This window comes from Engraulis encrasicolus, chromosome 13 (genome assembly GCF_034702125.1).
Source record: "Engraulis encrasicolus isolate BLACKSEA-1 chromosome 13, IST_EnEncr_1.0, whole genome shotgun sequence".
Lineage (NCBI taxonomy): Eukaryota > Metazoa > Chordata > Actinopteri > Clupeiformes > Engraulidae > Engraulis > Engraulis encrasicolus.
In genome coordinates, this window is record NC_085869.1 from 43252997 (window position 1) to 43278872 (window position 25876).

The following is a 25876-nucleotide window of genomic DNA, read 5'->3' on the forward strand; positions in this document are numbered from 1 at the left end:
AAATCCGAAAAACTGAAAAATGTGAAATGTTCTGTAAGTTCTGCCTATATTACCGGTATAATCTTATTCTTTAAATTAATTTTAACGTAGCATTGGCAAAGTGGATTAATCACATATCCCCATCAACTTCAAACAATAGTGTTTACTGATATTATAACAGGCACAACAAAAGCAAAATAATTTGGGCAAATTCTTAAAATTGCACAATTTCAGAAAAAAAATCACCATGAATAGCTCTCTTTAACGCTCTCCATCTTGCGCACACACACACAATTCTAGTGTCAGTGGGGGCCCCAAGTAAAAACCCAAAGTAATGAACATTTGAAACAAATTGCAGCTATTATAGTTTAAAGTTGAGCTGTTTTTCAACATCTAGTGGCCCCAAGCAGCTTCCTTCCTAGCCTGGTGACAAGATGTGCCTCTGCACACACACACACACACACACACACACACAAATACAAAAGTTGAAACTGGCAACTTCTCGTCACTTATTTTATTGCTCAAGATAAGGGTCGTGAAATATAAGATCTTTGTTATAGTTTCTAGTACCTTCACCTTGATGGGGAAAACAGTCACAAGTATAAACATTATTTACATAGAACATAAAAATAACTAAAATACATCTTTCGGAAACATGAAAAAAAAAAATCATAAAACTTCGAACATCATACATGACAGAAACTTCTGAATGAAAAGTCTACACACCAAGCAGGAAAAACATTTCTCTATGGCTAGCTTATGTAAGACCAAAACGGTGTGCAGACGTACAAACAGGGAGACTTACTTATAATACGAGGCGCTGTGACAACCAAATTCTAACACTGATTTCACACACAACCATCTCTTTCTTAGTGAGCCTATACCGTCAAGAAATAATAAATACATAAAAAAGATCATATTAAAACATGACCTAAATACACAGAACACGGCAAGGCACAGATCCCTTATTGTTGAGAGTGGTTAAGCAACGTATCCCTTGCATAAGAAATAATGAACCCAGGTAATGGAAAATTTGAAGAAAATATGTCGGCCTTTCACCATCAACTTCAACTTTAGCCCAAGAATTTTGCACATCTTACTTAATTTGTACAACTAGGGTTAAGTATAGGGAAGAGGTTCTGAGAATTCCAGGATTATCAGTGACATTCAAAAAATAAATCCCAAACATGTCTCTGTGTAGAAAGATCCATCAGTGCAACATCAACCTTTACTATATACTTAACAGTTAGGCAGCAGTATAAAAATAAAGTCATAAAAAACTATGTACAATATAGAGGAAAATGGGTATATTAACAGTGTTCTCTTATACAAAAGGAAGCATATATATTTTAACAAGGTATCAAAAGACATCCTGTATCACCTTTTCTTTCTTTATGGAGAAGGTGAAGGGAAGAGGTCAGCTACATCATATAAAACCATTCAGTCAAAAGACTTGACGTGTCCACAATCAGTAAATTAAGTTGACTTATGTGTGCACACTCAGTAAATTAAGTTTTGATGTATTACAGAGGACTAAGAAAAAAACATTTCGACTTGCTGCGATTCCGATGTGCAGAAGATGGAACACAGCAGCAGCCTGAAACCTTTGCTCTTATGTCTTTACATGAAGTTTTAAATAAGCATCAATTTGACTTGATCTATTGAGTGTGCACACCAACAACCTTTCAACCCTTCTGCTCCGTTTTAGTTTTTGGAGTCTGTCCATGCTATGTGGAATTGACCCCATTGTCGTTCTGCGTGATCTCCTCAAGGACCTGGTCAAGGATCTCGTCGATGACATTGCAGTCGTAGTTGACCTGGTCAAGGTCAAGAGCAGGCACAAATGTGACCAGAAGGCGGCCCACACTGCGCCTCAGTTCATTAAGCCTGAGAGAAGAGAAGAGAAGAGAAGAGAAGAGAAGAGAAGAGAAGAGAAGAGAAGAGAAGAGAAGAGAAGAGAGGAGAAGAGCATGAACATAGGGACATGAATAACATGACATTTTCAAAAAAAGACAACACTTGTGTGATATGAGGCTTTTCTCTGTGCTCTTTTCGATTACCAACAAACTGCTGAACAATTTAGAGCTTTGTGATGGTTGTGTGGCATTGCTGTGTGATTTGACAAGCGGTGTCTCTAGCCTATTGAAAAGCTAGATTCCGCCTATTGAATCAGCAAATGATACTCTGTTTAAGTCCTCAACTATCTCACTTTGAATGCTAGGACAATATTTTGACTGTTAGTGAAGTGGCAAGTTATGTCAAGCTTTTTAATAGTTTAGAAGCAAGGTAGTTGTGTCAGCATAGCACTGAGCGGTGTTATTTGCTTGAGAACCAAGGTCTCACTCCAAATTTGTACACTGTCAAAATACTTGAATGTCACGTTTTGAATGTCAGGGCTGTCAATACCACCTACAAGGTTTCAAACAACATTGGGCATTTTCATTCTTTGAATCCTTTTTTCTGAGCAAAGTTGAGGACTAAAAATATGGCTCCCCCTTGAGTTGAGAGGGTATTTTACACAATATGCCTTTAAGTATCTCTACTCAAGCCAAGACTTTTTTTTAGCAACATTACTGTATTAGCAGGTGGTGGGCCAACATTTTCAGGTGATGCATACTTCTCCTCCTTGGCAGGTTGGTCTGAGCAGCTGTCCTTCTTCGTCCCACTATTGTCCTCTTGCGGCGTAGGCCCCTCCTTCTTCCCATCTGAGACGGGGCTGTTCTGACGTTGCTCCGCCGCAGAGCTGCTGGGCGGGGGCTGCTGCTGGCTCCCCGGAGGAGACCCGCTGGCACTGCCTACTCCCTGGCTGGAGTCCACCGCTGAGCTCTTGCCCACTGATGCTGCAGTTGAGGCTGATGCTGCAGCTGCTGGGACTGGGGGTGGCGGAGGGCCGCTCTTGGCCTTCTTAATCTCCTCCAGCTCTTCCTGCAGCCGCTCCGTCCGGGACGCCAGAGCTTCTTTTTCCATCTCCAGACTGTTCAGCTGTGACAAGGAGAAAACACAAAGGTTGAAAAAAACACACAGGTCGCAGGAAATCTTTGCAGGAGTGTGTGTGTGTGTGTGTGTGTGTGTGTGTGTGTGTGTGTGTGTGTGTGTGTGTGTGTGTGTGTGTGTGTGTGTGGATTTGTGGTTTTGTTCTCATGTCCAAAACATGATCGTGGTTGAATCAGGCAGTAACTATCTAATCAGAGAGAGAGAGAGAGAGAGAGAGAGAGAGAGAGAGAGAGAGAGAGAGAGAGAGAGAGCGCGAGCGAGCGTGCGCACGCGAGAGAGAGAGAGAGAGAGAGAGAGAGAGAGAGAGAGAGAGAGAGAGATACTGAGGATGATGGTCATCCCTCACCTTGGCTTTCAGTATATCTCTTTCCGTGCTGCCCTCGTCCATCTGCCTGAGCAGGAAGTCCACCTGCAGTGCCAGCTCATCATCCACAACGTTGGCTTTCTCCGCCCCCTTCTCCCCCGAGCTGCTGCTGCTCCCCTCCCCACAGGTCCTTCTCTCCACCCACCGTCTCTTCTCCTCCAGAAGAGCATCCCTCTCTTTCTGAAGCTTCTCCAGTTCCTCTTGGAGATCCTTCTTGTCGTCTCCTGATTGGTCCGTCTGGCAGTGCTGATGGCTTTGCTCCTTCTTGACTTTGGTCTGGGCCAGCTGTGTCTCCAGGTCCTCCACCTATGGCACAGCAGTGTTACCCGCAGAATAGTTGTTAGGAGGCATCATAGACTATTGAGTTTGATTTGACACACATTTCAAGCATTTTAAAGCACTTCACAACAAATTCAAGCATTTTTCACAACCTTGAAAACACTTAATTGAAATTCAAGCATTTTCAAGGAATTCAAGCACCAGTGGGAACCCTGTCTATGTGGTTTAGAGCAGTGTTTCTCAACTGGTGGGTCGCGACCCAAAAGTGGGTCGTGGCGGGGTCATGGGTGGGTCGCGGAGCCTTGGTGTAAAAAAAAAAAAAAACGTAATTCTAAAAAAAAAAAAATCCAACTTTTCCTGCAACAATTTACAACTTTTATTTTGATAGGCTAGTGAACTCCGTGTCATCTGTCGTCATAGATACAATCTGAATGTTTATGCGAGATAGATAGCGTGCAACCAGTCATTCGAGTCTTGGTTACATTTTGAGAATTGCATTGAATTGACTTGAACGCTAAAAAAATTGGGTCGCGACCGAATGAGAGTGGAAAATGGTGGGTCTCAAGACTGTTCCAGTCAGTCCCACCAGGAAATCGCGGGCATTTTCTCAAAAAATCGCGGTCGGAATTGCCAGATGGTGCACGAGGATTTCCAGAAAATCGCGATAAAAGTTGCGGAGCTTCTTACTGTGTTGTTGCGATTTTGTTGTGGCATGAAGTGAAAGGTGCGATTTTTGTTGCGATTTTTAATGTGTTTCCCCACGCTTGAAAGTAAAGGACACTGCCACATTCCAGTCCTCTGGTGTTTTTATATTATTTCCATTTTTATATTATAATTTTGGTTCTTAGGCAAAGCAGGGAAGCTTTCAGAGTTTTTAGCCAGAATGTCGTCGTGAAAAGTTCCATCTCTTTCATGCTGCCATTAGGCTACGACACCCTTCATTACAATGCTGTTTATGGCCGTTTGACTCTGTTTTAAACGTCATCACCGTTTCAAATTGTAAGCATACAAACTTCGTATCATGTCGATATCCATTCCTGACTTAAAAAAGTGGATACATAATTAACTATATGTAGGCGGGCGGAATTGGGCATGTCTACCCAGTTGAAGAGGGCGACAGGAACTCTTGTGACTGAAATCCTGGTTAATGTGAGTCGTCTGCTACACATAGCCTGCCTGTGTCGGCGTTTAATTTTCAAGCTTGTCAAAAGCAACACAAATAAAAGCAGAGGGAGGGGTCGCTTTCGAAAGAAGGCATAGGCCTAGGTTTTTTTTTTTTGTTCTCCCGCGCCGTCAGCCGGCTTTAAATTAACGGCTGATGATCATCATTCAATGTAACGAGGATGGAGTTCACAGATTTCCTGTTGTGCTTGCTGAATAATGCTCAGAAATTATATTAATTTTGGTGCTCTTGTGAATATAAAAGACGACGAGATTGTTATCTAGCCTATAAAACACCACGTCGCCTGAACATGGGTTCATGAAATGAAAATGGGTTCATGAAATCACGACTAAACGGAGGTTTCAGCTGTCAATCAATACCGTCAATCGCGCAAGGAACAGAGAAGGAGAGGGAGAGACAGAAAGTAGTTTTCCAACTTACTCCCACAGCTTTCAAACGTGTCTGCTCTGGCTTTATTTATGTTCAGTGTTCCTTGTCCGTTTGACCGCGCCAGGTTAAACGAAAGTGATTTGACGACACGGTCACCACGGTCACCAAGTGCTCGTATCCAGCCATAGCCCAATTTGCGCGAAAGAGATTACTATATCGGCCAGGCACGCACGCAGCATTCACAATGAAGGATGGAAATTACTCCTTTGTTGTGGACAAGGCACCAAAGTGGACCGCTTTGGATGGACCGCTTTAGAAAAAAGAAAACACATCTTGTTGTAGGAGCCCTATACTTGGCGTAATGTAGATGACTGTCATGAAGTGTTAATTATATATTTATGTAGGCGTAGCACATTTTAAAAATGTAGGCCTATTGGTTATGCCAGACTAGTCATAGGCCTACATTTTCCCTCCTGTGACCATGCGAGCAAACGCGCAATGAGAACATGGCGTTTCCTACATTCGTATTTATTAGTTTTTCCCCCTCACCGAAAACTTTGTACATGTAAAGTGCTGGGACTGATTGCTAGGTTACTTTTTTATAGTATTTTTTATTGTATTATCCTTTTTGAAAGGAAGTTTGTCGACGTCAGCGCAACATGGTTTGGTTCAAAGTGTTCAAAGTTGCGGGAAATCGCGGTGATTGGTTAAAGTTGCGCTCTCGCGCAGAATTCGCGGGAATTCATTGAAGTTGCGAAAAACGACGCGATCGCAACATCGCGATTTCCTAGAGGGACTGTCCAGTTGAGAACCACTGGTTTAGAGGACTGAATCGAAAATTCAGGTGTTAAAACAGCACGAGAACGGAACTATAGACGCTTGGGCTTCAGGGCCCCCTTGACTCTTGGGCCCCTGGCCCTGAACCCAGTAGGCCCGTGCAGTAATCTGTCCCAGGACATGTACTGGGATGGTATGTCCGGAGGGTCATAAACCTATATATAAAGTGCTGCAGTGCTGTGCTGTACCTTGACGATGAGCTGGTGCACCTCAGTCTGGTACTTGTCCCTCTCCTTGGCCGTCTTCTCCATCATCTCCATCAGCTGGTCCTGCTGCGCCTGGGCCTCCTCCATCAGCAGCTCACTGTCCAGCGGATGGCGGCTCGACGCCGGACGCAGCGCCTGTGTCAACGTTGACGACGTCGATGGTGCTGCTGATGCTCCTGCTCCTGTTTCTCTCTGCGAATCGGGCGACGGGTTGGTGGTGGCGTCTTCCGTTGCTGGGGAGTTCATCACATCTACTTCTAGATCTTCGTTGTCTGCCTTTTTGCAGGAGGCCTTCCCCCGTTTTTCTGGCATGGGTTCTACTGAGCACCCCTGGCCTGGTGACTGGACCTCCATCTCCTCCTCCTTCTCCTCCTCTGCTGCTGCTGCTGCTGCTGCTGCCGTTTCATCCACACCCGCTGATGTTGCTACCTCACCACCACCACCATCCTTACCACCACTGCCGCCACCTTCTTCATCCATCCTAGCAGCTGCCTCGTCCTCTGTGCTGGTTTTCTGCTCTGCGTTTGTGGCCACGACTGTTGGCTCGGCCTCCTCTTTGATAGCTGCCCCGGTCTCCGTCTGTGTGGTGATGCTGACCTGCTGCCCCTGATGCCCCTCTCCCTGTCCTTGTTGCCCGGGGGTGGAGGGCGAACAGGCCGGGGTGGCTGCGGTGGCCGGTTCTTCTCCGACAGGGTCCAGTGCAGCGTCCTCCGAGCACTCCATGAGCATGCCGGTCACCTCCGCGGCGCTCCCCTCCGTCTTCACCTTGGCGACGTCGAAGTTTGCGGCCGGCGGGTTCTTTGGCTTGGGCGTGCTCTTGGTTTCGTCAATGACGATCTCGTCATCTTCCTCGTCGTCGTCTTCCATTTCGATGATGACGTCATCGTCGTCGATGACAACGGCGGGGGACGAGCGGCTGGTTGAAGGGGACGACGCGGCCGAGGTGGTGGTGGATGTAGCGCCGGCGGCAGACGCAGATGCTGTAGTGCCGGGAAAACTGCCGCTCCGTGCCTTCTTCGCACCCAAACTGGACAGGTCTTGTTTCCTCTTCAGTCTGCAAAAGCAAGTGTGTGTGTGTGTGTGTGTGTGTGTGTGTGTGTGTGTGTGTGTGTGTGTGTGTGTGTGTGTGTGTGTGTGTGTGTGTGTGTGTGTGTGTGTACACAACAGAATCATAAAATCAGAAAACTTTGTCTGAACAATGGGCAATTCAGTTTTAACTTTACAGTCATGGTGTACATTGATATACAGTATGTAGAATGTACAGAATAATTCTGCGGTCTACTCTACATTGAGCAAAAATTGCTGTTTATCAGGTTATCAGAGGTGAGGTGAAACATTTTTATAAAGGCTATAAATCGCAGAGTTTTCAGCATTCCTCTTTTTGTGACACTGTTTGCAATGTGTGATCAACTGCGCTGCAATTTCTGGGTACCGTTCCACCCCAAATTATGAGCTACATGATGCAATTCACCTTCAAAAAGACCATTAGTGAATGGAGGACAAAAACAACTGGGAAAAATCAAAATCAAAAGAAACACTAATACTTTCCCCTAGCTTAAATTATATGTTTTCATTCTTATTTTTATTTTACCATGTTTTATCTTTTATCTTGTTGAATTTTCTTTTACTCTAATTTCTTTCTTTCTTTCTCGTTTCCTTTCTTTTTGCATTTGTTTTTTGGGAAACACATTGAGTTGCACCTGTGTATGAAATGTGCTATACAAATAAACTTGCCTTGCCTTGCTTAATAGATAGGCTAGCAAGGCAGATTACACACAGAAAATAGACAGACCATGGAGAGTGTTTATGGATGGAAGAGAGCATTGTGAGTGCGTCTGACCTGGAGGGGGTGGAGAGAGAGCGGACGTTGGTGATGATGGGCATGCCTCCAGAGGAAGGGCTGGAGCCTGTTGGATCAGAAACACACTGATTAGTCAAGTCAAGTCAAGTCGGTTTTATTGTCAATTTCTTTACATGCGCAACAAAGAATTGAAATTATGTTTCATACTTTCCCATGCAGACAGACATACAGTAGACTCTAGACTCTAAGTCAGTGGCGGCTGGTAGTCTGTCAAACAGGGGAGGCTGTTCAATTACAATATGTCCAGAACGCAAAAATAAAGGGGGGGGGGGATTTTGACACACATCTTACATTGGTCCTGAGCCACATATGGCCTCACACACTAAAGGACTCTTGTTGAAACAAATTTGTTAATCATTAATCATTATCCCCCTTGTAGCCTATTCATAGGGAAATGTTTTTATTATTATTATTATTATTATTATCATTAGGCCTACCTCCGCCACATAATGATGTGATTTAGTTTGCCTTCGTTGTCTTTGTTCATTACTGGGTGCACGGCTTAACTTACCACTAGAGGTCGCAAAATCTTTAATTATTTACCAGACATTGCCAACACAGTAGGAAACAAGGACTCGCCACTCACGGGACTTGGCAGTTAACCAGTTGATAAGACACCACGAAAGCTCAAAAGAAACGATTGTTCTTCCCTACCTTTTTCACCAAGTCAATATTAGGCAGTGCTCTGCTCTGCTCCTTGATATGCATTTTCTCCTCATAAGGACGACTGGAATTCGCCAGAATTTAATCCACAATGCTTGGCATTTTGCATAGCTCTCTAGCTTTCTTGCAAGCTAGCCCTAACGAAAAGTAGGCAACTTCAACTTTTGAATTGGGAGATTAAAAAGGATAAGGACATGCCACTATTAAGACTTTATTCGCAACACTAGTGTCACTAGGTTTACAAGAATATGTACACAAAACTGGAGTACACCGCAATGAATAGCTTCCCCACTGGTTACCACGACGAAACTTCTCAGTCAAATTAATAACATATCCGCATTTCGAAATGAAATCAACTATTGTAGCCTACTGACACGGGGTTCACCCAATCACAAGTCGGAGCTCCAGTCTCTGGTCCCTCCCCCCTCCTCTCTCTTCTCCATTCACTCCCAGTGAGGCTCAGTCTCAAAATCAAAAAAATTTCACGGCAATAGCCAATGACCGTTTAGCATTTTGCCATTGAAAAATCGTACAATCCCACATGCCATTGAAGTCCATTGAGACTCGACTCGCTTGCGTTGTCATGAGCGGAAAAAAAACTTGTGCGAGCCTCGGGATCTTATAACAGATTGGTTTCATCTCTAAGTTGAGCACATGCATTTTCTATGGAGCTGGGTCTGAAATAGCAATGTTATTAAGTTGTGTAAAGCATTAGTTTACATACTATTCTCCGTGATTTTGGACAGGAGGCGGCGCCTCCCTTGTACTCAAAGAGGAATCGCCTCTGCTCTAAGTGCTTACAGACAATAATGGCACCTGATCTATGGTCCATGGGCCAAGTACCCAACATATAGCATATCGGTAGCACATTGGGTGGGCACATTTTAGTTGTGATTTCCTTACACACAAACATTCCTAGTTTATTTATGATTTGATATGACAGACCAACTTAAGTTTAACCTGAATAGCCCCACCCCATACAAGGAATGACATTTTAGACAACTGGTGCACATCCTAGTTGAAATGATGGTTAAGACTCTTATCAGTGTTGTACTGAGGTTGGTACGGTTTTCAATAGCACACCCTACATTTTCATTTACACACACTGGTGAAGTACTTCAAAGGACAGTGAACAGTGCCCCCACTTTGGTTGATAATAGTATCTGGTCCTGTCCATGGACTAGAACTGAGCGTGTACACCAGCAACGACCTAAACTACAGAGTAGCAGAAGTCTTTGAAGAAGTTTCGCCATAATTTTGCTATATTCGCTCTGGTCGTGACATTGGCATTTTTGATTTCGCTAATCACATAACGGCTCTGGCTTTGTCTGCCTGGGACATCCGAAGACAAACATTCCAATTGGTTTTCGCAGAACTGTCTCATAGACATTTTTATTTGAATACTTTGTATGTTTTGTTTGTTTTTTTAGTCTTGTCCTTGTATAATGTCGTAATTGTCTGTATGTTCAAGTGTTCCCAAAACGCAAAACAAATTCCCCCTGGGGCAATAAACGTATATTCATTCATAGCTTGTTACCATAATATTAGCTGACTTTTATTGTTCTCTCTGGTCACCCAGGTTACTTTGCTCCCGACGAATTCACTTCAGTTGCATTATTCTCCGTAGAGAAATGGAAGCTAAGGCGCAAAGTTCTGCCAGGAAGATGAGACGGTATTTAGCTCAATAACTCATTTATATTTAGTCAGCCAATCAATGCTTTAGTTTTTTGGCTATACCCACTTCGTCACAATCTCATCCATTTACCTGCAGCCAATACGATGTCTGCACAGCAGGCACACTTAAAAACATGTCTATCTCTGCTCTTTTGCCGACTAGAATCAGGCATGAAAACAGGTCAGGGGTGAAAAAGGTGAGAAAGGTGCGGCGTGGCGCGGTGGCAGGGAGCGGCGCGTGTGCTGCAGCGGTGCGCGCGCATGTGCTGGTGTGCAGTGGCGTTTTTGGGGGATAGTGTTGTATAAGAGTCATACTAGGGGGGTCTGGGGGCATGGTCTCCCATGGGAGAATATTTAGCTAAAACCGTCTTCAGATTATGAATTTTGAGCATACTGTAGCGACCCAGGGACAGTGAACATAAGAAGACCATCTTCAACCATCTTCGTTACTTCATGATTGTCATGCTGTCATGTCTGATGAGGGGGGTAGATAGATAGATAGATAGATAGATAGATAGATAGATAGATAGATAGATAGATAGATAGAATGGATTTTGGTTCTCAGCCTTTAAAAAAAAAAAATTCCCCCTTGACCTCATCAAAACCCTGCCAATGCCCCCCTTAAAAATAAAATAGACTAATGCCCCCCAATGGCAACTAAGCACCCCCTCCTCTCAACACTATCAAATGTCCCCTCAACACTTGTCTGGTTGTGAACAGTTAATCATCATATTTCAGACAACTTGTACAAGTAATACAAAAAATCTTTTCAGTTTGGATAAACTACTGAAATGTTAGTCCATTCGCCTAGTATATCTGTTTCCCTTAAAAAATAATAATAGCTCCAACTTTGACCGTGAACAAAAAACTGTTTGACCGTGTTCCACTAGCTTTTTAATGTCATTTAGATGTAGGCTACCAAGGGATTACAACAAACTTGGCATGATTCCTAAAACAATTTGTCCCATGTCAAACGATTGACTAATTTCGCTTTCTCCCTCTCCCTCTCTCTCGTGCGTGCTATAAGGAGCCGCAGCATTCGAAGCAAGATGTTGGATGCCTCGCGTAGATATGCGCTTCTTTCCCGGCCGTAGCGCCTACTATTTCGCCATTTCGTAGCGCACAGACCTGTTAAAATAGCCGTCAGGAAAACGTGCCGTAAGCCTTCCCAAGCTTTCATTAACGGAGCTCTTTTGAGAATAAATTATTTTTCACGTGGGCAGGGCAAATGCGGTTTCAAATTATTAGGAAAACAGCTTAACCACTGTGGCTAACTACATCCACTCACTTCTCATCGAAATGCTTGCGTCTTGATGTTCTCATAACAAGAATCATGATCTCAAATAGCTACCTCTCTGGGAAACGTGTAGACTATCTGAGACAGATCATTTGGACATTTTCTTAATCAGAGATGTTCTAGAACTAAAAAGAAAGATATTTGATACAACCACGCCAGCCCCGCAGAGCAAAGTGGCACCTCGTTTCAAACGCGTTCAAATATAAGTATGAAGGGCGGGACTTAGATTGAGCTCGTTCACGTTATTGGCTGTGCCGACAGCAAACAAATGCTGTTGATTGGCCCAAACGTCTATGTCAGTTGTGGAATCTCTCTTGAAATGTAGGCCTATCAAGTTTTCTGCGGTAGAGCGCTTACACATTGATACAGTAAGTTGGCGCTACACTTTTCTCCTCGCTCGACCCCCCCCCCCCCCCCCCCCCCCCTCTTTTATTTTCTCCTCGGATCTACACGATTCACAGAAATGACCCATTTTGATTTCAAAACGGCGATTTTTGCCGAAAGGTGAGGGATTTTCATGCCTGTAGAATACATTGCCTGGCATCGAAGCCAATTTTGTCAATCGAGTCTTTCGACTGACTTCCGCACGCAGGCCACTTTTGGTGCACACGCCCAGTAACTCTTCTAGTTCCAGGTTCCTAAAACACCACCACCACCTCCCACAGTCCAGCATGTCCACCACCTCCCACAGTCCAGCCTATCCTCTCAGCTGCATCTCCTCACCTGCCTGCTGGCCCCGGGCGCTGGAGCTGTGGGGGGCTGTTGCCAAGGCACTCCGCAGCGGAGGGGGATTCACAGACACTCTCACAGCAGTGGTTTCCCTCTGTCAACGCCCACATACACAGACACATACACACAAGGATGGAAAAATGAACACAATGTTAGATATAATGTCAACTCAAACCGTGATGAATAGCAATTGTCCAATCTTAACTTAGGTCTTCAAAGCTATATTCTGAGGCCCTAATGGCCACAACTACTCATTTTTGTGTCTGTATGGGTGGAATATATAGATGTGCTATAACGACAATGCCTTCTGTTGACTACATGCAGAATGCTTGTCTGAGGCAAGTTCCTGGCAGGTCCAGTGCATTCGCCCACCCACTGACTGACTGACTATCTCATGATCATATCGTCATTGGACTAGCTCATCCACCGTCATACTGACCGTCTCTCTAAAATGTTACCTCTCTCTGAGGCAACCCTCAGGCCCAGTACATCGACCCACTAAGCAATCCAATCGCCCTGTTCATTTCTAACGTCCTTTTATCAAGTGTTTCGTCTCATGTAGAGTGTCTCTGCTTCTGATTACCTTAAAATGGCAGGAGAACTACTGTCTGTGCTACTCATTTATGACATAAGCAAGTCCTCCTAGAAGCCGTTTACACATGGATATTTTTGAAAACGCATTGATTTCGACCACTCATTTACACGTAAACCGAGTTTTAGAATGTGCATTTCAAAAAAAAGGTTTGAAGTGTATCCCATTTAGGGGGGTAAAACCCACCTATATCCACATGTTGTGTTTACACTTTAACGATAAAAAAACTATCCAGACTTTAAAATATCTGCATAGGTGTTATCAGTACCTAGGTAGGCCTACATATTAGGAACAGTAGTGTAACAGCTATGTAAACATGTTTTAGTGCATCATAAGTTCATTTCTACTTCACCTTCATACACTTCTGGTCTTATTATGGCATTTCTATGTACGTTTTCTGAAGTGCTTCATCTCGTGTAGAGTGTCTGTGACTCACCGCCTCTTTGAACTGCTGGCTGAGCTGCTGGCGTAGCTGCTCGTTCTGCCGCTCCAGCTTGGCCAATCGCAGCTGCTCTTGCTTCTTCTTCTGGTCCTCTTGCTGCAGGTGGAACGAAGACATTTACATTTGACATTATTACGTATTCACAGCAAAACCAGTGCATACACGTCTGCAAGGCCTTGCTGTTTGAAAATGAAAATTGCTCCCGTTTTTTTTTTTTCTTCACCAAGTGAAAGTTTTCGAAATGTTTACGTAACGGTGCAGAAATTCAACTTTATTTTTATTAAACTTTCCCTTTCCCCACCTGCATCTTGGATGTGTGCACCACTACCGTATGCCGGGCTTACACTGTGTGATTTTTGGCCCAATTTTGCTCCTATTTGTCAGTCGCACAACTTTTTAGGAATGAGACAGATTTCTCGCTCAATTGGAGGTCAATCGTGAGTCTCCCATTGTGTAGTGTACATGGGGTAACGACAAGCAATTTCAGCCCACGACCAGCTTTCGATCTGCCATGAAACTCAACTGCCATGTTCTCAAACTCAACTGTCTGAAATTCTGGATTGCCCCTTGTGAGTGAATCACACAGTTGAAGCAGTGCTATGACCTGATTTGACACCATCCTTGCACAAAAAGGCACAAATTGCCAGGGCAGCGTGATTTGCTCTTGAGCGCACCCTTGTCTCCACCTCAGGTGACAAGTAGTAAGTATGTTTTTCGAGTGTATTAAGTGAATTGGCCTTTATTTGACGGCCTTTCACGTGCTCTGGGAAGTAGATATTACCCAGTCTCTGCAATTCGTTGGTCAGTGGAAAATACCACAAGGCAGGTGTCACTGTGTCCTTCCCATGTTGGCGTTTGGTACGTACCATAATTCCCAGAGCACATTAAAAGACCATTACAACACCACAAATAGGAAAATACAGTAAGGCTGATAGCAGTACCATTTGCTGCCTCTTCTCCTGCTCGATCCTCTGCTGCCGTTCGCTGCGGGACACAAAATTGGACGCAGGTGTCAAATGAGACAAATTGATTTTTTAATTCAGTCATTACCACACGGCACCTGGCACACACATCTCACAAAGAATGCCTGGTCCAAGCGGCAAGCCTACTGTTTTAGAGAGAAAGTGGCTTACTGTTGTATGTAGGTTTTTTCATACGGGGTCTCGTCATCTGAATCCTCTGCTTCTTGGGGCACAGAACAATTCCTAAACAAACGAAAATAAGAAACAGGTTCAACTTTCTCTTATGTACTTCTACCATAGATGGAGGCATACAGAAAATGTGCATGGTACAGACAGACAATGTCCACACAGGTTCTGAAGCCCTTTGTGTCTGGAAAACTAAGACAAGCTTGAGACACACTCATGAGGAGAGACGATTTCAAATTAATTAAAAGGAAAGCAAATAACATGCACTTTTGAGTTGTAACCAGCTTGACATAAATGTTTGGCCAGAACAACTATGATGCTCATTGAAAGTGTGCTGCCCATATCCAAATTCAATCTTTTCATGGATATTTACTCAATAATAAACTCATATTTACTAGTATGGCCAAAGTACAGTATGTCTTGCAGCTAAAAATGTCTATGTCTGGATATCCAAAATGGCAGACATGGAGAAGATCCACCTTTTCATGTATGAAAAGTGCAATTTTCCCAGTCATAATGAACACTTAGAATTCCAAGGTGGTATTAGGTATTCATGAAAAAGGTTTGTGAATGAGCAGCATGAATTGTGAAAAGAAACTGCTAAAAATGTTACACAGTGCTAGGGCTGGGCGGTTCTGGAAAAAATGTGTATCACGGTTTTCTTGATGAAAATTAATATTGCGCTTCTCGCAATTTTTTTTTTTTTTTCATAAGCGGCGATTTTCCCCCACATCTCAATGTTTATGAAGAAAAGGCTGAAATTAACGGTATACCGCCCAGCCCTACACAGTGCAGTTGAGAAGAGATGACTGACCTGAACTGAGGGTCTGGGTTCATGTGGCAGTACCACTGGCTCGGGAGCCGATCTGGGTCGATGCCGTCTGGAAGCTTCCTCCACTGCAGACACTTGTCACACTGGGCCCAGTTCTGGTCCGGACGCTTTCTGAGAATCGCACAGAAGAACAAATGAATAAAAGCATGGAGCTAAACTTAACCATAGAGCTACTCTACTAAGCGCTAGACTGAATGGCTGCATTACTTTTACCCGTAGCTGATGCTTTAACCCAAAGCGGCATACAGCTGCATACAGGTACCGGTTACAGTTCCTGAAGCAATTTGGAGTTAGTGCCTTGCTCAAGGACATTTTCAGCAAAGGATAATATACACCGATCCGAGAGGCGATTTAAGGGCACCGCCATCTTGCGCTGGCGTCATTGCTGGAGTGCCGTTCTATTCATTAAACCTGTTATGCCATCTATAAATAGTTGCTGTGCTAATAAATTCTGTTGACTGAGACCATCGAAATGACAGCCTGAATAAAGATTTGAATGACGTTTCATGGATAGACGATGTCAGACAGTGGCCACCGGTGATTGATGAAGCTATATCATGAACTGATAAAATTAATAAATTAATGAAACATTTAAGTTGGACATGTAAACACAGGCTATACTGAATAGACCTATGGGCAGGCTAACTGGCATTTCACCAAAATGAGCTAATAAATTATAACCCAAGAAACGCCTTGATCTACCAACGAAATGTTGAGTAATTTTGGGCTTCTTAAATGGTTGTGTGATTTGTTAGTCGTCAACATGTTCTGAGTTAGCTAGCATGCCGGATAGCTAGCCTTGTGTTATTTTACCACAGGCATCTCACCAAAACGAGTTCGCTAATAAATTGTGGTTTCACTTGCAAAGTAAAAAAATGCCTCGTTTTCAAACCAAAGACCCTCCTTGATCTACAAGCGAAATCTTGAGTAATTTTGGGCTTGTTATATGGTTGTGTCATTTGTTAGTTGTCAACATTCAGGGTTTCTGCACATTTTGGATCACCAAATATGGATCACCAAATATAAGACTTTTTAAGACAAATATAAGACCTCTGATGATAAAATATAAGACCACCGCTTGGGGTGAGGCATTGCAATATTGCTAATGTTATTAGTTTGCATTGCTATAATGAAATGTAGTACATAATTATATATAATAAACAATATTATATGACTACTGTGTAGCCTAGGGTAAACACAGTGTAAGCAGTAGCAAGGTGTAACTGATCTGTAGGCCTACAGACACCATGCATGCATATGGTCAGTTAACTGACAACTGGCATTTAATTGAGGGTCCCACGCATGTTTTGACGGCCTATGGAAAACTCAGATGAATGTTCATCAAATGCCTTTAAAGAAACACTATGCAACTTTTTCATAGTCATGAAATGGCTTGGTACTCAAGATTTTGCTTGACTGACTCGTAATGGGGAAAATGGCAATATTTCCATCACCGCCTAGTGCTCCTGCTCCGAAACAGCACTTGCAGTTTTGCCTGGCGGCGCCGCGCCTTTTGTTGTTGTGCAATTTGTGGCCGCTAGGGGCGTCTAGATTTCTATGCTGTATGAGCGGAGCGAGACCTATTCCTTCGTTTGCTAACTAAGCAGCAGCCAAGGAGGTCTACATAAGGCAGCAGCTTGCTGAAAGCTGGCTACTGGCTACTGGCTAGCTGATTGTAAAATATCACGCTGGCATGCAGTGAAAACAACGAATGGGACTGCAAATAAATCACGAGATAATTGAGATGAAAGGTTTGGACAGGCAAATAAATCGCTTGTGTGAACATTGGAAAAGGGTTTCAAACCGGAGAGAGCCGAACGCCAAAAGATGGGGATTTTATCATTCATTCACTACACTGGGATGTATGCATTAGCATTCTCAAAACCCACGCCACCTCGTTTAGTTTACAAAGATACACAAATGTATACGAGTTGAAATCTGATGTCGCACATTTTATTTGATGTCAAAGGACACAATCAGTCGAGCGAGGCTAAAAATATATGTTGTTGCCGATCAAGAGGAGACGAAACGTGATCTCTAGTCGGCATATCTGTCCACTTTCACTTTCAACACCACAGGAGATAAAACCGCGTCTTGTCACCTCGACTTCGAAATCGTTATTATGACAACAAAATAGCCGTTTGTTTCCTCGTTCTTCTAATGTAGGCTACAGGTACTATATAGTTACTGGAAATGTGAAATAAAGACGGGGATATCTGCCGAGAACAAGTGGATCAAATAATATCCATCTGAGGGAAGTGCAAACATGATTGCAGTTGTGTGAAGTGAATTACGAAGCAGCCAACTCATAAGCAAGGGGGGGAATCTCACATATGATAAAGCCCCTTAGAAGTGGAGAGAACGGAATGCAAGGAAGGGAATCTGGTTAATTACAGAAGACGACGAAATTTATTTCGCACATAATCTCGAAGCCAATGTCTGTCTAATTTAGTTCAATGTACATTTTCGGCAGAACCACTAGAGGCCGCTATAAAGTTGTTTATATCTATTTGTTTATGTCAAAGTTGCATAGGATCGCTTTAAGTACACATTAAAAATGGCTCAACAATTCATCATTTCTGATGGATAAATAGTTGACTGCACTTTGCTATTAGGAGAGACGACCCCTTGTGTCAAAATGGTTAAATGTACGACTACTCTGAGTGCCGTTTCTCCTCCTCCAGCTCGCTTTATCAGAGACGGGTAGCAGAAGCAAGCGTTCTAATTTGAGCAGCCAGTCTGTAGTTTGTTGTTCTCAACAAACAGCGCACAACTTTGACGCGATTTCCAGCATGTCCATAACAAGCATTTAGCGCGTTTACCGTTGCGGACATTACGCACCTCGCCAGATCATTGGCTTCGTATATATTATGTTACTCATCCGATTTCGTATTGCCTCGCGCTCACTTCCTCATGCTGCCATCATGTTAACGAAATCATTTTGCATTTGACAGAGGCCTCAAATAGCCTGTCACGTATCTAGAGGCGATTTTGAAAGTGTAGGCTATTGTATGAAGGAACATTTATTTTCGAATACGGTCATAATGGACTTTATGAAATGAACCCTTTACATTTAGCAAACGCTTCTACCCAAACGCGAGGGCATGGCTAACATGCTTACGATAGACAAGATTTAAAACTTACACTCAACGACTGATTAGGCTATGCGTCCTCCCAACACAGTTAACATCAAGCTTCATATTCCGACGTTGCTTTGGATAGCACCTAACCGTTTTATTTCTTGTCCTCAAGCCACATTACACTGAACGTGCATCTATCTACCCATCTCGATTCACGTTCATATTTTTTCGACCACTTTTTCGACTGTTTCTAATAGAACATGCAAGTAGGCTAGACGGCTCTGGCTGTACCCACAGGTCTGCGGCTGCCCCCCGCTGTGTGGCCAGCGGGCTGCGCTGCGCCACAAACACAGATCAGTTTCATCTACTTTTCCGCATCTTGATAAGGGACGTATGCCGGTTAAATAAGGTTTATAGCGTCAAAAAATAGACCTTTTTCTTACACTCAAGCTACCCAGGGGAAATATAAGACCTCCCACGTAAATATAATACCACACTTCCAAAAATTGGGGAAATATAATGCTTTATAAGACCTTAAAAAACAAATATTAAAAGTAAGACTTTATAAGACTTTTTAAGGATCCGCGGAGACCCTGATCATTACATGTTCTGAGCTAGCTAGCAAACCGGATAGCTAGCCTTGTGTTATTTTATCACAGGTTGGCTAGTTGTTAGCCGCTAACTCGCCTGGGACAGTCATTTCCACCTGTATTTATTCAGCGATTTTAAGGATTTCAAAGCTCGTTTTTAATGTCATGGATCTTATTTTAACCGCCACATATGTAGGTAAATTGAATTCGTTCTAGTTGGCTACTATTGGCTTATAAAAGTACTGACTTCTCCACTGTCCAGATATGAGTTTGCTTCAGGAAGCACTTCAGTAATGGCAGCCACCCTACTTCTGGTTATTTCCTCGGATCGATGTATAGGATGTGAACCTTAAACCTGATACGAAGACTAACTCCATGTGGGCATGGCTGTGGCATGAACAAAGTGCATTAGAGCACATCAATAATGAAGAACTCTAAAGACACTGTTGATTATGCATTACCATGCCAAATAATGTCCTTGTAAGTCCTTGTTACAATGTTGTAAATTTGTGAAGCTAATCAATTATATTATGTATTATGCGACTGGACCAAGAGTCCGGCAAATAAACTGAATTGAACTGAATTGAATAACTTACAGGGTGTCCTCCACAGGAATTGAACAGGTGGGATTTTCACTTCTGGCCTTAAACTGAATTTCCTTCCAGTAATGTTCCAGCTTTCCTGCAACTCCACTAAGGGTCCTCCTACAGTGGACACAACAATACATAGAAGAAACATCAATAATAGAGATGCAAATGATGAATTAATTAATTAACCCATTGTGTCCTGGAGCGACATATACGCTGCATTCAGGTTCTTGAGATTTGAGCTGTTAGAGCTGAATGAACACATTCTACTGCAAAATGAAGGTTGTAGCTTTTAAATGCAACTTATTTCATGTGTTTATATTAAGGTTTCAATAGAAAGAGGGAACCTTTTCCCAAAAAGGGCTTAGGCTAAAATGGGTTAATTGTTAGTTGATTGAACTTATCGATCAAAGTGGCGCTACCCGCAAACAATCTCAATGTTTCTTAATAAATAAAGAAAGAAAATAAATAAACTCAAATTAAAAGTGACATAAAATGATTGTTGACATCCCTAATCAGTACGCATGCAAAGAAATAATCCTTCATCAATGCATACATTTTCACGTACACACATCTGGACAGAACATGTACGTAACTTCCTAGATACACCAAGGAGGCCTCCTTAGGAACTTACCTGTATTCATCAGTGTAGTCAAAATCCTGCTTGTTGTGAGTTGGTTTGAGGAAGTTGCATTCAATCACCCCAATGACACCTACCCCTTTCTTGTTGGCCTTAAGGACAAAAATGGGAAACATAAATTAGACAACTAAGCATACCATTGAGCAGCACAGAAGAAGCATGGACTGGTTCATCCTACAAAGTACATGTATAATTAAAATTTTACATTACATTACACTTAGCTGAGGCTTTTTTTAAATCCAAAAGCGACTTAGTTTTCATTTTCATTTTTCATTTTGGTTACAATCTGGAGCATTGTGGGGTTAGGTGCCTTGCTCATGGGCAGCCATGGAGTGACGCAGGGAGTGGAAGGGTGGGTTCTTTCAAACCGGCAACCCTCTGATGTAAAGCACATCTTCTTAACCATTAGGCCACGGCTGCCCCTCAACAGTGCGATACAGTGCTGTAACTGTATAAATTCATGCACCTACCTTAAGCTGACAGCCAACTCGCTCATAGGCTTTGATGAGGCGGTTTTTATGGTACATCATGATACCATAATGTTCTTTGCTTTTGGTGTTGTAGCCAAAGGTTATTCGGATACCTGTGGGCTGAATCTGAGGCTAAGGACAACTGGCAGTGATGCACTGGCTTTGATGTAGCTTCTCAAAAAAATAAATAAAATAAATAAATAAGTCACTAGTATCAATTAAGTTCTTTTAAAAAAAAAATTGGTCCAACTTATTTTGGCCCACTCTACAGTGAAGTGTCTAATGTCTGACTATTCCCATTAAGTGAGGGCATGAGAGGATACAAGGAACATGGGTCTGTAGTTGTCTTTGCGGATGTAGGCCAAGCTCTTGGAGATGAGCTGCGTCTTGACCTTCTGGCCTCTGATGATGATCTGCATACGGGGGTTCAGGTAGAGGACACTGAGGTACGCCTGCAGCACAAAACAAACAAAACATATCAGAAAATTATTCATCATACATTTAATCATTAATGTACAAACTATGAATGTACATAAATAGCAACAACAAAAAGGACAAAAAAAACAAAACAAAAAAAATGGATCCTACTGTAACCTTCAGAATCATTTTTACCAATTTATAGTATTGAACATCTAAAATGGATTACAGTTTGAAGATGCAGCAGCAGGAAATGTACTGTAAGTGATAAAATTGTGCCGTTGTGCGGCTGTCGTGGCCAAAAGTTTAGAAAGTTGGTCTTTGCATGAGAGGTTTGTGGGTCTGAATCACAACTTAACCTTTCCCTACACCTTAATCCATGGCTGAAGTGCCCTTGAGCAAGGTATTTTACCACACATTGCTCCAGGGACTGTAACCAACACCCTGTACCTACATAACTGTTAAGTCTAGGGCCCTATGATTTCCGCGATACGGAAAACACGGACGGAATCACGGAATGTAGACATCAAAACGGAATTTGGTTATAAACGCGGAATTGCACGGAATTTGGTCATTTCTAATGATAAAATTAAAAATCCATTATTTTCGTCATCATTAATCAGTCTAAAAGACATTTCAAACACAAAATATAGCCACGATATCATATCTGGCCCACGCGAGGTAATGCGCAAAAGTTCTATGCTGCATAGATCCATGATCCACGCACCCCTCTCCCACGCGGCATTTCCGATTGTCTCCCGTCCCGGCACTGGCCGTCAGAGCATTGAAGAAATCTTAAAACTCAACATGTCAAGAGCACTCAAATTTTGAGTAAACAGGTCAGGCATAAACGCGTTGTTGTGACCGTCTTACCAAGACTATGCGATGCGACAGACAGGACGGGTGGCTCTCCATTACAATGAAATCATAAGATGCGAGGCACGAGTTTGGAGTTTGTTACAACAGACGTGACCTCTGTAAAATAAAAACGGTACAGGCAATGCTTTCATCATGTCTTGTTAACTTTGTTGGCCACGAAGCATAGTGACCAAAAGTTAGCAGCAACTTTGAAAAGAGTCAAGTCATCATCAGAAGAAAACGGCCGTCTTGTAAAACATGTGTTTGTATGAAACGGTAGACGGTAGGCGAGGCTATTTAATGCCTACCATTTAACGTGACCAAAAATGTCTCTAATGAAGCTGCATGTTGCAATATAGCCAAACGTATTCGAGCAAAACTGATGCAGCCAGAGTCTTCTAGTTGGGTGCGTCACATGTATATATTAGAATATATGTGCATGTACAGTTCAACTACCGTATTAACTGGAATATTTCTGATGGCTGATATTACAAAAAATTAGAAGACAATTTAACTTTTCTTTTCTCTACCTACCATTCAACCACGAGTGATTGGCTCTGTCCACCCACCAGTTTGAACTAAATAACTAAGAAATAAGATTTTTGGGAGGATTGAAAGGTGAAAATAAGTTCCAAAATGTAAAAAATCCGATATGGCAAAAATAAATCAGAAAAAAACGGAATTTGAGAAAAAATAAAACGGAATTTGAGAAAAATTAAAAGGATTTCATAGGGCCCTATAAGTCTCTTTGTATACAAAAGCATCCGCTAAGTGTAATGCGCAATGTGTAATGAGTTACTTGTGGCTTCATTTGTGCACAATCCCTGGTGCTGAACAAAAAAAGTGATGTTTTTTTAAACAAAGAGAAAGGGTTTGCACCAGGGCTTGACATTAACTTTTTCACTCACCGGCCACTGTCTAGTGTTTTTCCCGAGTCACTAGCCATTCAGCTATTCTATTAGCCACAAATTAGATATTATTTTTTTCTTTATTACAGAGGTGCTCAACTAGAAACTGAAAAGGTCCACTCGCCAAATTTCGTATGTTTCCAGGGTCCAAAAAAGTCGCTACGGACCGATGCAGAAAATAGCCTCACTCGCTGGCCGCACTGGCCTCTTGCTCACTCACTGAATAGTCATAGTGATGATACTTTTATTTGCCATAAGACTGGCTTCGCAGAAATACACCTATAGATCGCATGGCAGCGAAATCTCATGTATAATTTATACATATTAAATACAGATGGATTTTGTCTTGGTCCGGATGACATTGCGTTTGGGTCCGCATCCGGACCTGGGTCCACCAGTTGAGCACCCCTGATTTATTATGATGCCTTATTGATTCATTGGCAGGAGGTCACATTTCGATCTCGCAGTGTTCCTCTATACAGACATGATTTACCCGTAGTGAGTAGTCACTTTGTGGGGGATCATCCATGGTGCGCTCCGGCTTCTTGTACACCTCTTTGTTGGTTTCCAGAACATACGGAGGTATTCTGATGTCATAGCGGTCATTGTGGAAGTCAAACTCACTGTGTCCACTTGATGTCCTGCAGAGGAAACGCACAACAAAACTCTGTGATGGACGCATGGTCAGGCAATCTATCGCCTGATAATGATCGACTTTCAAATCTCTTCTAGACTTGGTCTGACCTCGAGCACAATGATCAACGTTTCCAAAACGGCATGGTTTACCTGCCTCCCTTGGTTTGCTACTGGTCGAGGCCCAAAAAGACTGTGATGTAACAGTCAAATGTTTCATCAAACAGCTTCCTTGGCAGAGGTCTACATCTCTGAGTGCATTTCTAGTTCATTCATTACTGTATTCACTTTTCTTGTAGTAGGATTATCTGATTATTTAATAATTCAAAATGGTGAACGGAGAAAATTCCACTTTTCATGGGTGAAAAGTGTACATTTCCAAAAAATGATGGTGTTGGTGAATATGAAAAACGTAATATTTGTGAATTGGCAGCACAAGTCCTGGGAATGAACTACCAAACAAATTCCATACTCTAGCAGTAAATCAAAAGCCCAGCCCCAAGCCCACAGCCCAGCCCATTTCAACTCACTGCCTGAGGTTCCAGATGATGATGCGAGTGCCAGTGGTCGTCATGGAGCTGGTGGAGGTGATGGCACGCAGCTCCGACTGCAGATCCTTCTCAGTATGAAAAATTGAGTACTGAAGAATGTCCTTCAGACAGTTCAAGTGCTTTGTATCCGGTCTGAGAGTGGAGCTGAAGTCAACATCGAATTAAATGACAAAAAAAAGACAAGCATGTAACATAAAAAAACAGCATGTAAATACGTATGTAAACTCAAAGTGGAAGCAAATGCAGAACGTCAGTGGCCCAGTAAACTAGACAAACCTGACTACAGTTAACAAAAAGGGTTCGTTTTATTGATAAAAGCCTTAGCCAAGGCAGTGCTGAAGCCATTCGGACAGAGCAGAGGCAATGGGAAACAGAACTCTAGTGCATCCGTGTCATTTTCAGTCTAAACCTGACCAGGTTCGAAGCCTGGATTACATATTTCCCAAGACTACCCCATTGCTCTCCAACTCATTTCCTGCCTCCTCTTATACTAAAATAATAATAATAATAATAAAAATATATATAAAAAGTTTGACTGTGATGACGATGGTGCATTCTTCAGTTTTTTTTTTTTTTTTAAACTTTTTTTTATCATTATTTTAAAACAAAATGAAAAAAGAAAGTCACTGACCCATACGCGTTTGAGCTGGCGTGTCTGTAGGCCACGATGGGCACCACCACATTGGTGGCCTTGGTCTGTTCCAGGTAGGACTGGGAGAGCATGCCCACGCACATGCCGTGCTGCGTCTTGGAGAAGACGATGGCATCCTTGCCCAGACGCATGGAGCCCGACTTGAAGCCGTTGCCGTAGAGACCGACCGGAACATGGCCGTTGATCGCCTGCTTGTCGCTGAAGCCGAAGCTGAAAATGGAGAATTACAAAATTACAATAAGGGGAAGCTTTGTCATGTTTTTGTTCTCCTTTTTTGAAAGCCCCCTTCAAACGCCCTTTCACCTCCTCTTGACCAAAACACAAAGATGGCAAATGAAACAACACAAAAGAGATCACAATAGAGTCCAGACGCTCTACGAATTTAGCTCGAGAGTATGGTGAAAAACAGGGCTGGAATCACCTCACTTCAGGGTAAATTGCAATCTAGGGCTACAGATTTATAGTTTAATGTACCCACTTTAGACAATTGTACCACCTCGTTAGAGGTGTCAAAAGTAAAAGTAAATTATCTTATCTGAGTAACCAGTAGACATGTGTACTTGTCTTATGATCAGCTAACTCTGTGCTGGTTGGATCAAGTTTGTGGTGGGTCTTTGTTAGGTTTTTAGTGTTATTCAGTGACACAGTCTATCTATTTCAATAGGTACAATTGAGTGAATATTGTAATAACAACTGTATGCAGGCGCGGCCGGTTCATTAAGGGCAGATGGGCACTGCCCCTCCAAAGATTCTTCCTCTGAGAAAAGTAGATCCATTCAGAAATTGTAGATAAAATATGTATTGCAACCTCAATCACACTGGGAATCGTATTACATCAATGTTGTGGTTTGTGACTATCTTTGCGAGTGGAATCGGGTTTTATTTTTGCTGAGAAGTCTAGTTTACGTCCAGTGTGGCTGTTTAACGTCTATGGTCACTGGCCTGGGCAGAGTTCTCGCTGCCTCAGCTGAGCCTGGCCCTGACTGCTTTGAAAAAGACACGTGGTTTCAAAAAACACATTACTCCGCTCATCTCTAACCT

At 42.7% G+C, this 25876-nt stretch overlaps 1 protein-coding gene across 1 annotated transcript in view; it reads right to left on the reverse strand.

Annotated features, from left to right (window-relative positions):
* Positions 1 to 478: 478 nt before the first annotated feature.
* Positions 479 to 25876, reverse strand: part of morc3a (MORC family CW-type zinc finger 3a) — a 33249-nt gene continuing 7851 nt past the window's right edge. Inside the window, exons 4-20 of the mRNA XM_063213963.1 lie at positions 24815 to 25045; positions 24163 to 24327; positions 23493 to 23640; positions 21140 to 21268; positions 20817 to 20936; positions 20341 to 20438; positions 19716 to 19823; positions 15432 to 15560; positions 14603 to 14674; positions 14411 to 14453; positions 13464 to 13565; positions 12430 to 12529; positions 8052 to 8118; positions 6194 to 7265; positions 3320 to 3643; positions 2597 to 2961; positions 479 to 1866 (exon numbers count right to left, since the gene is read on the reverse strand). Of these exons, the coding sequence (XP_063070033.1) occupies positions 1707 to 1866; positions 2597 to 2961; positions 3320 to 3643; positions 6194 to 7265; positions 8052 to 8118; positions 12430 to 12529; positions 13464 to 13565; positions 14411 to 14453; positions 14603 to 14674; positions 15432 to 15560; positions 19716 to 19823; positions 20341 to 20438; positions 20817 to 20936; positions 21140 to 21268; positions 23493 to 23640; positions 24163 to 24327; positions 24815 to 25045 (3433 nt within the window). The 3' untranslated portion in view covers positions 479 to 1706. The remainder of the gene's footprint in view (positions 1867 to 2596; positions 2962 to 3319; positions 3644 to 6193; positions 7266 to 8051; positions 8119 to 12429; positions 12530 to 13463; positions 13566 to 14410; positions 14454 to 14602; positions 14675 to 15431; positions 15561 to 19715; positions 19824 to 20340; positions 20439 to 20816; positions 20937 to 21139; positions 21269 to 23492; positions 23641 to 24162; positions 24328 to 24814; positions 25046 to 25876) is intronic.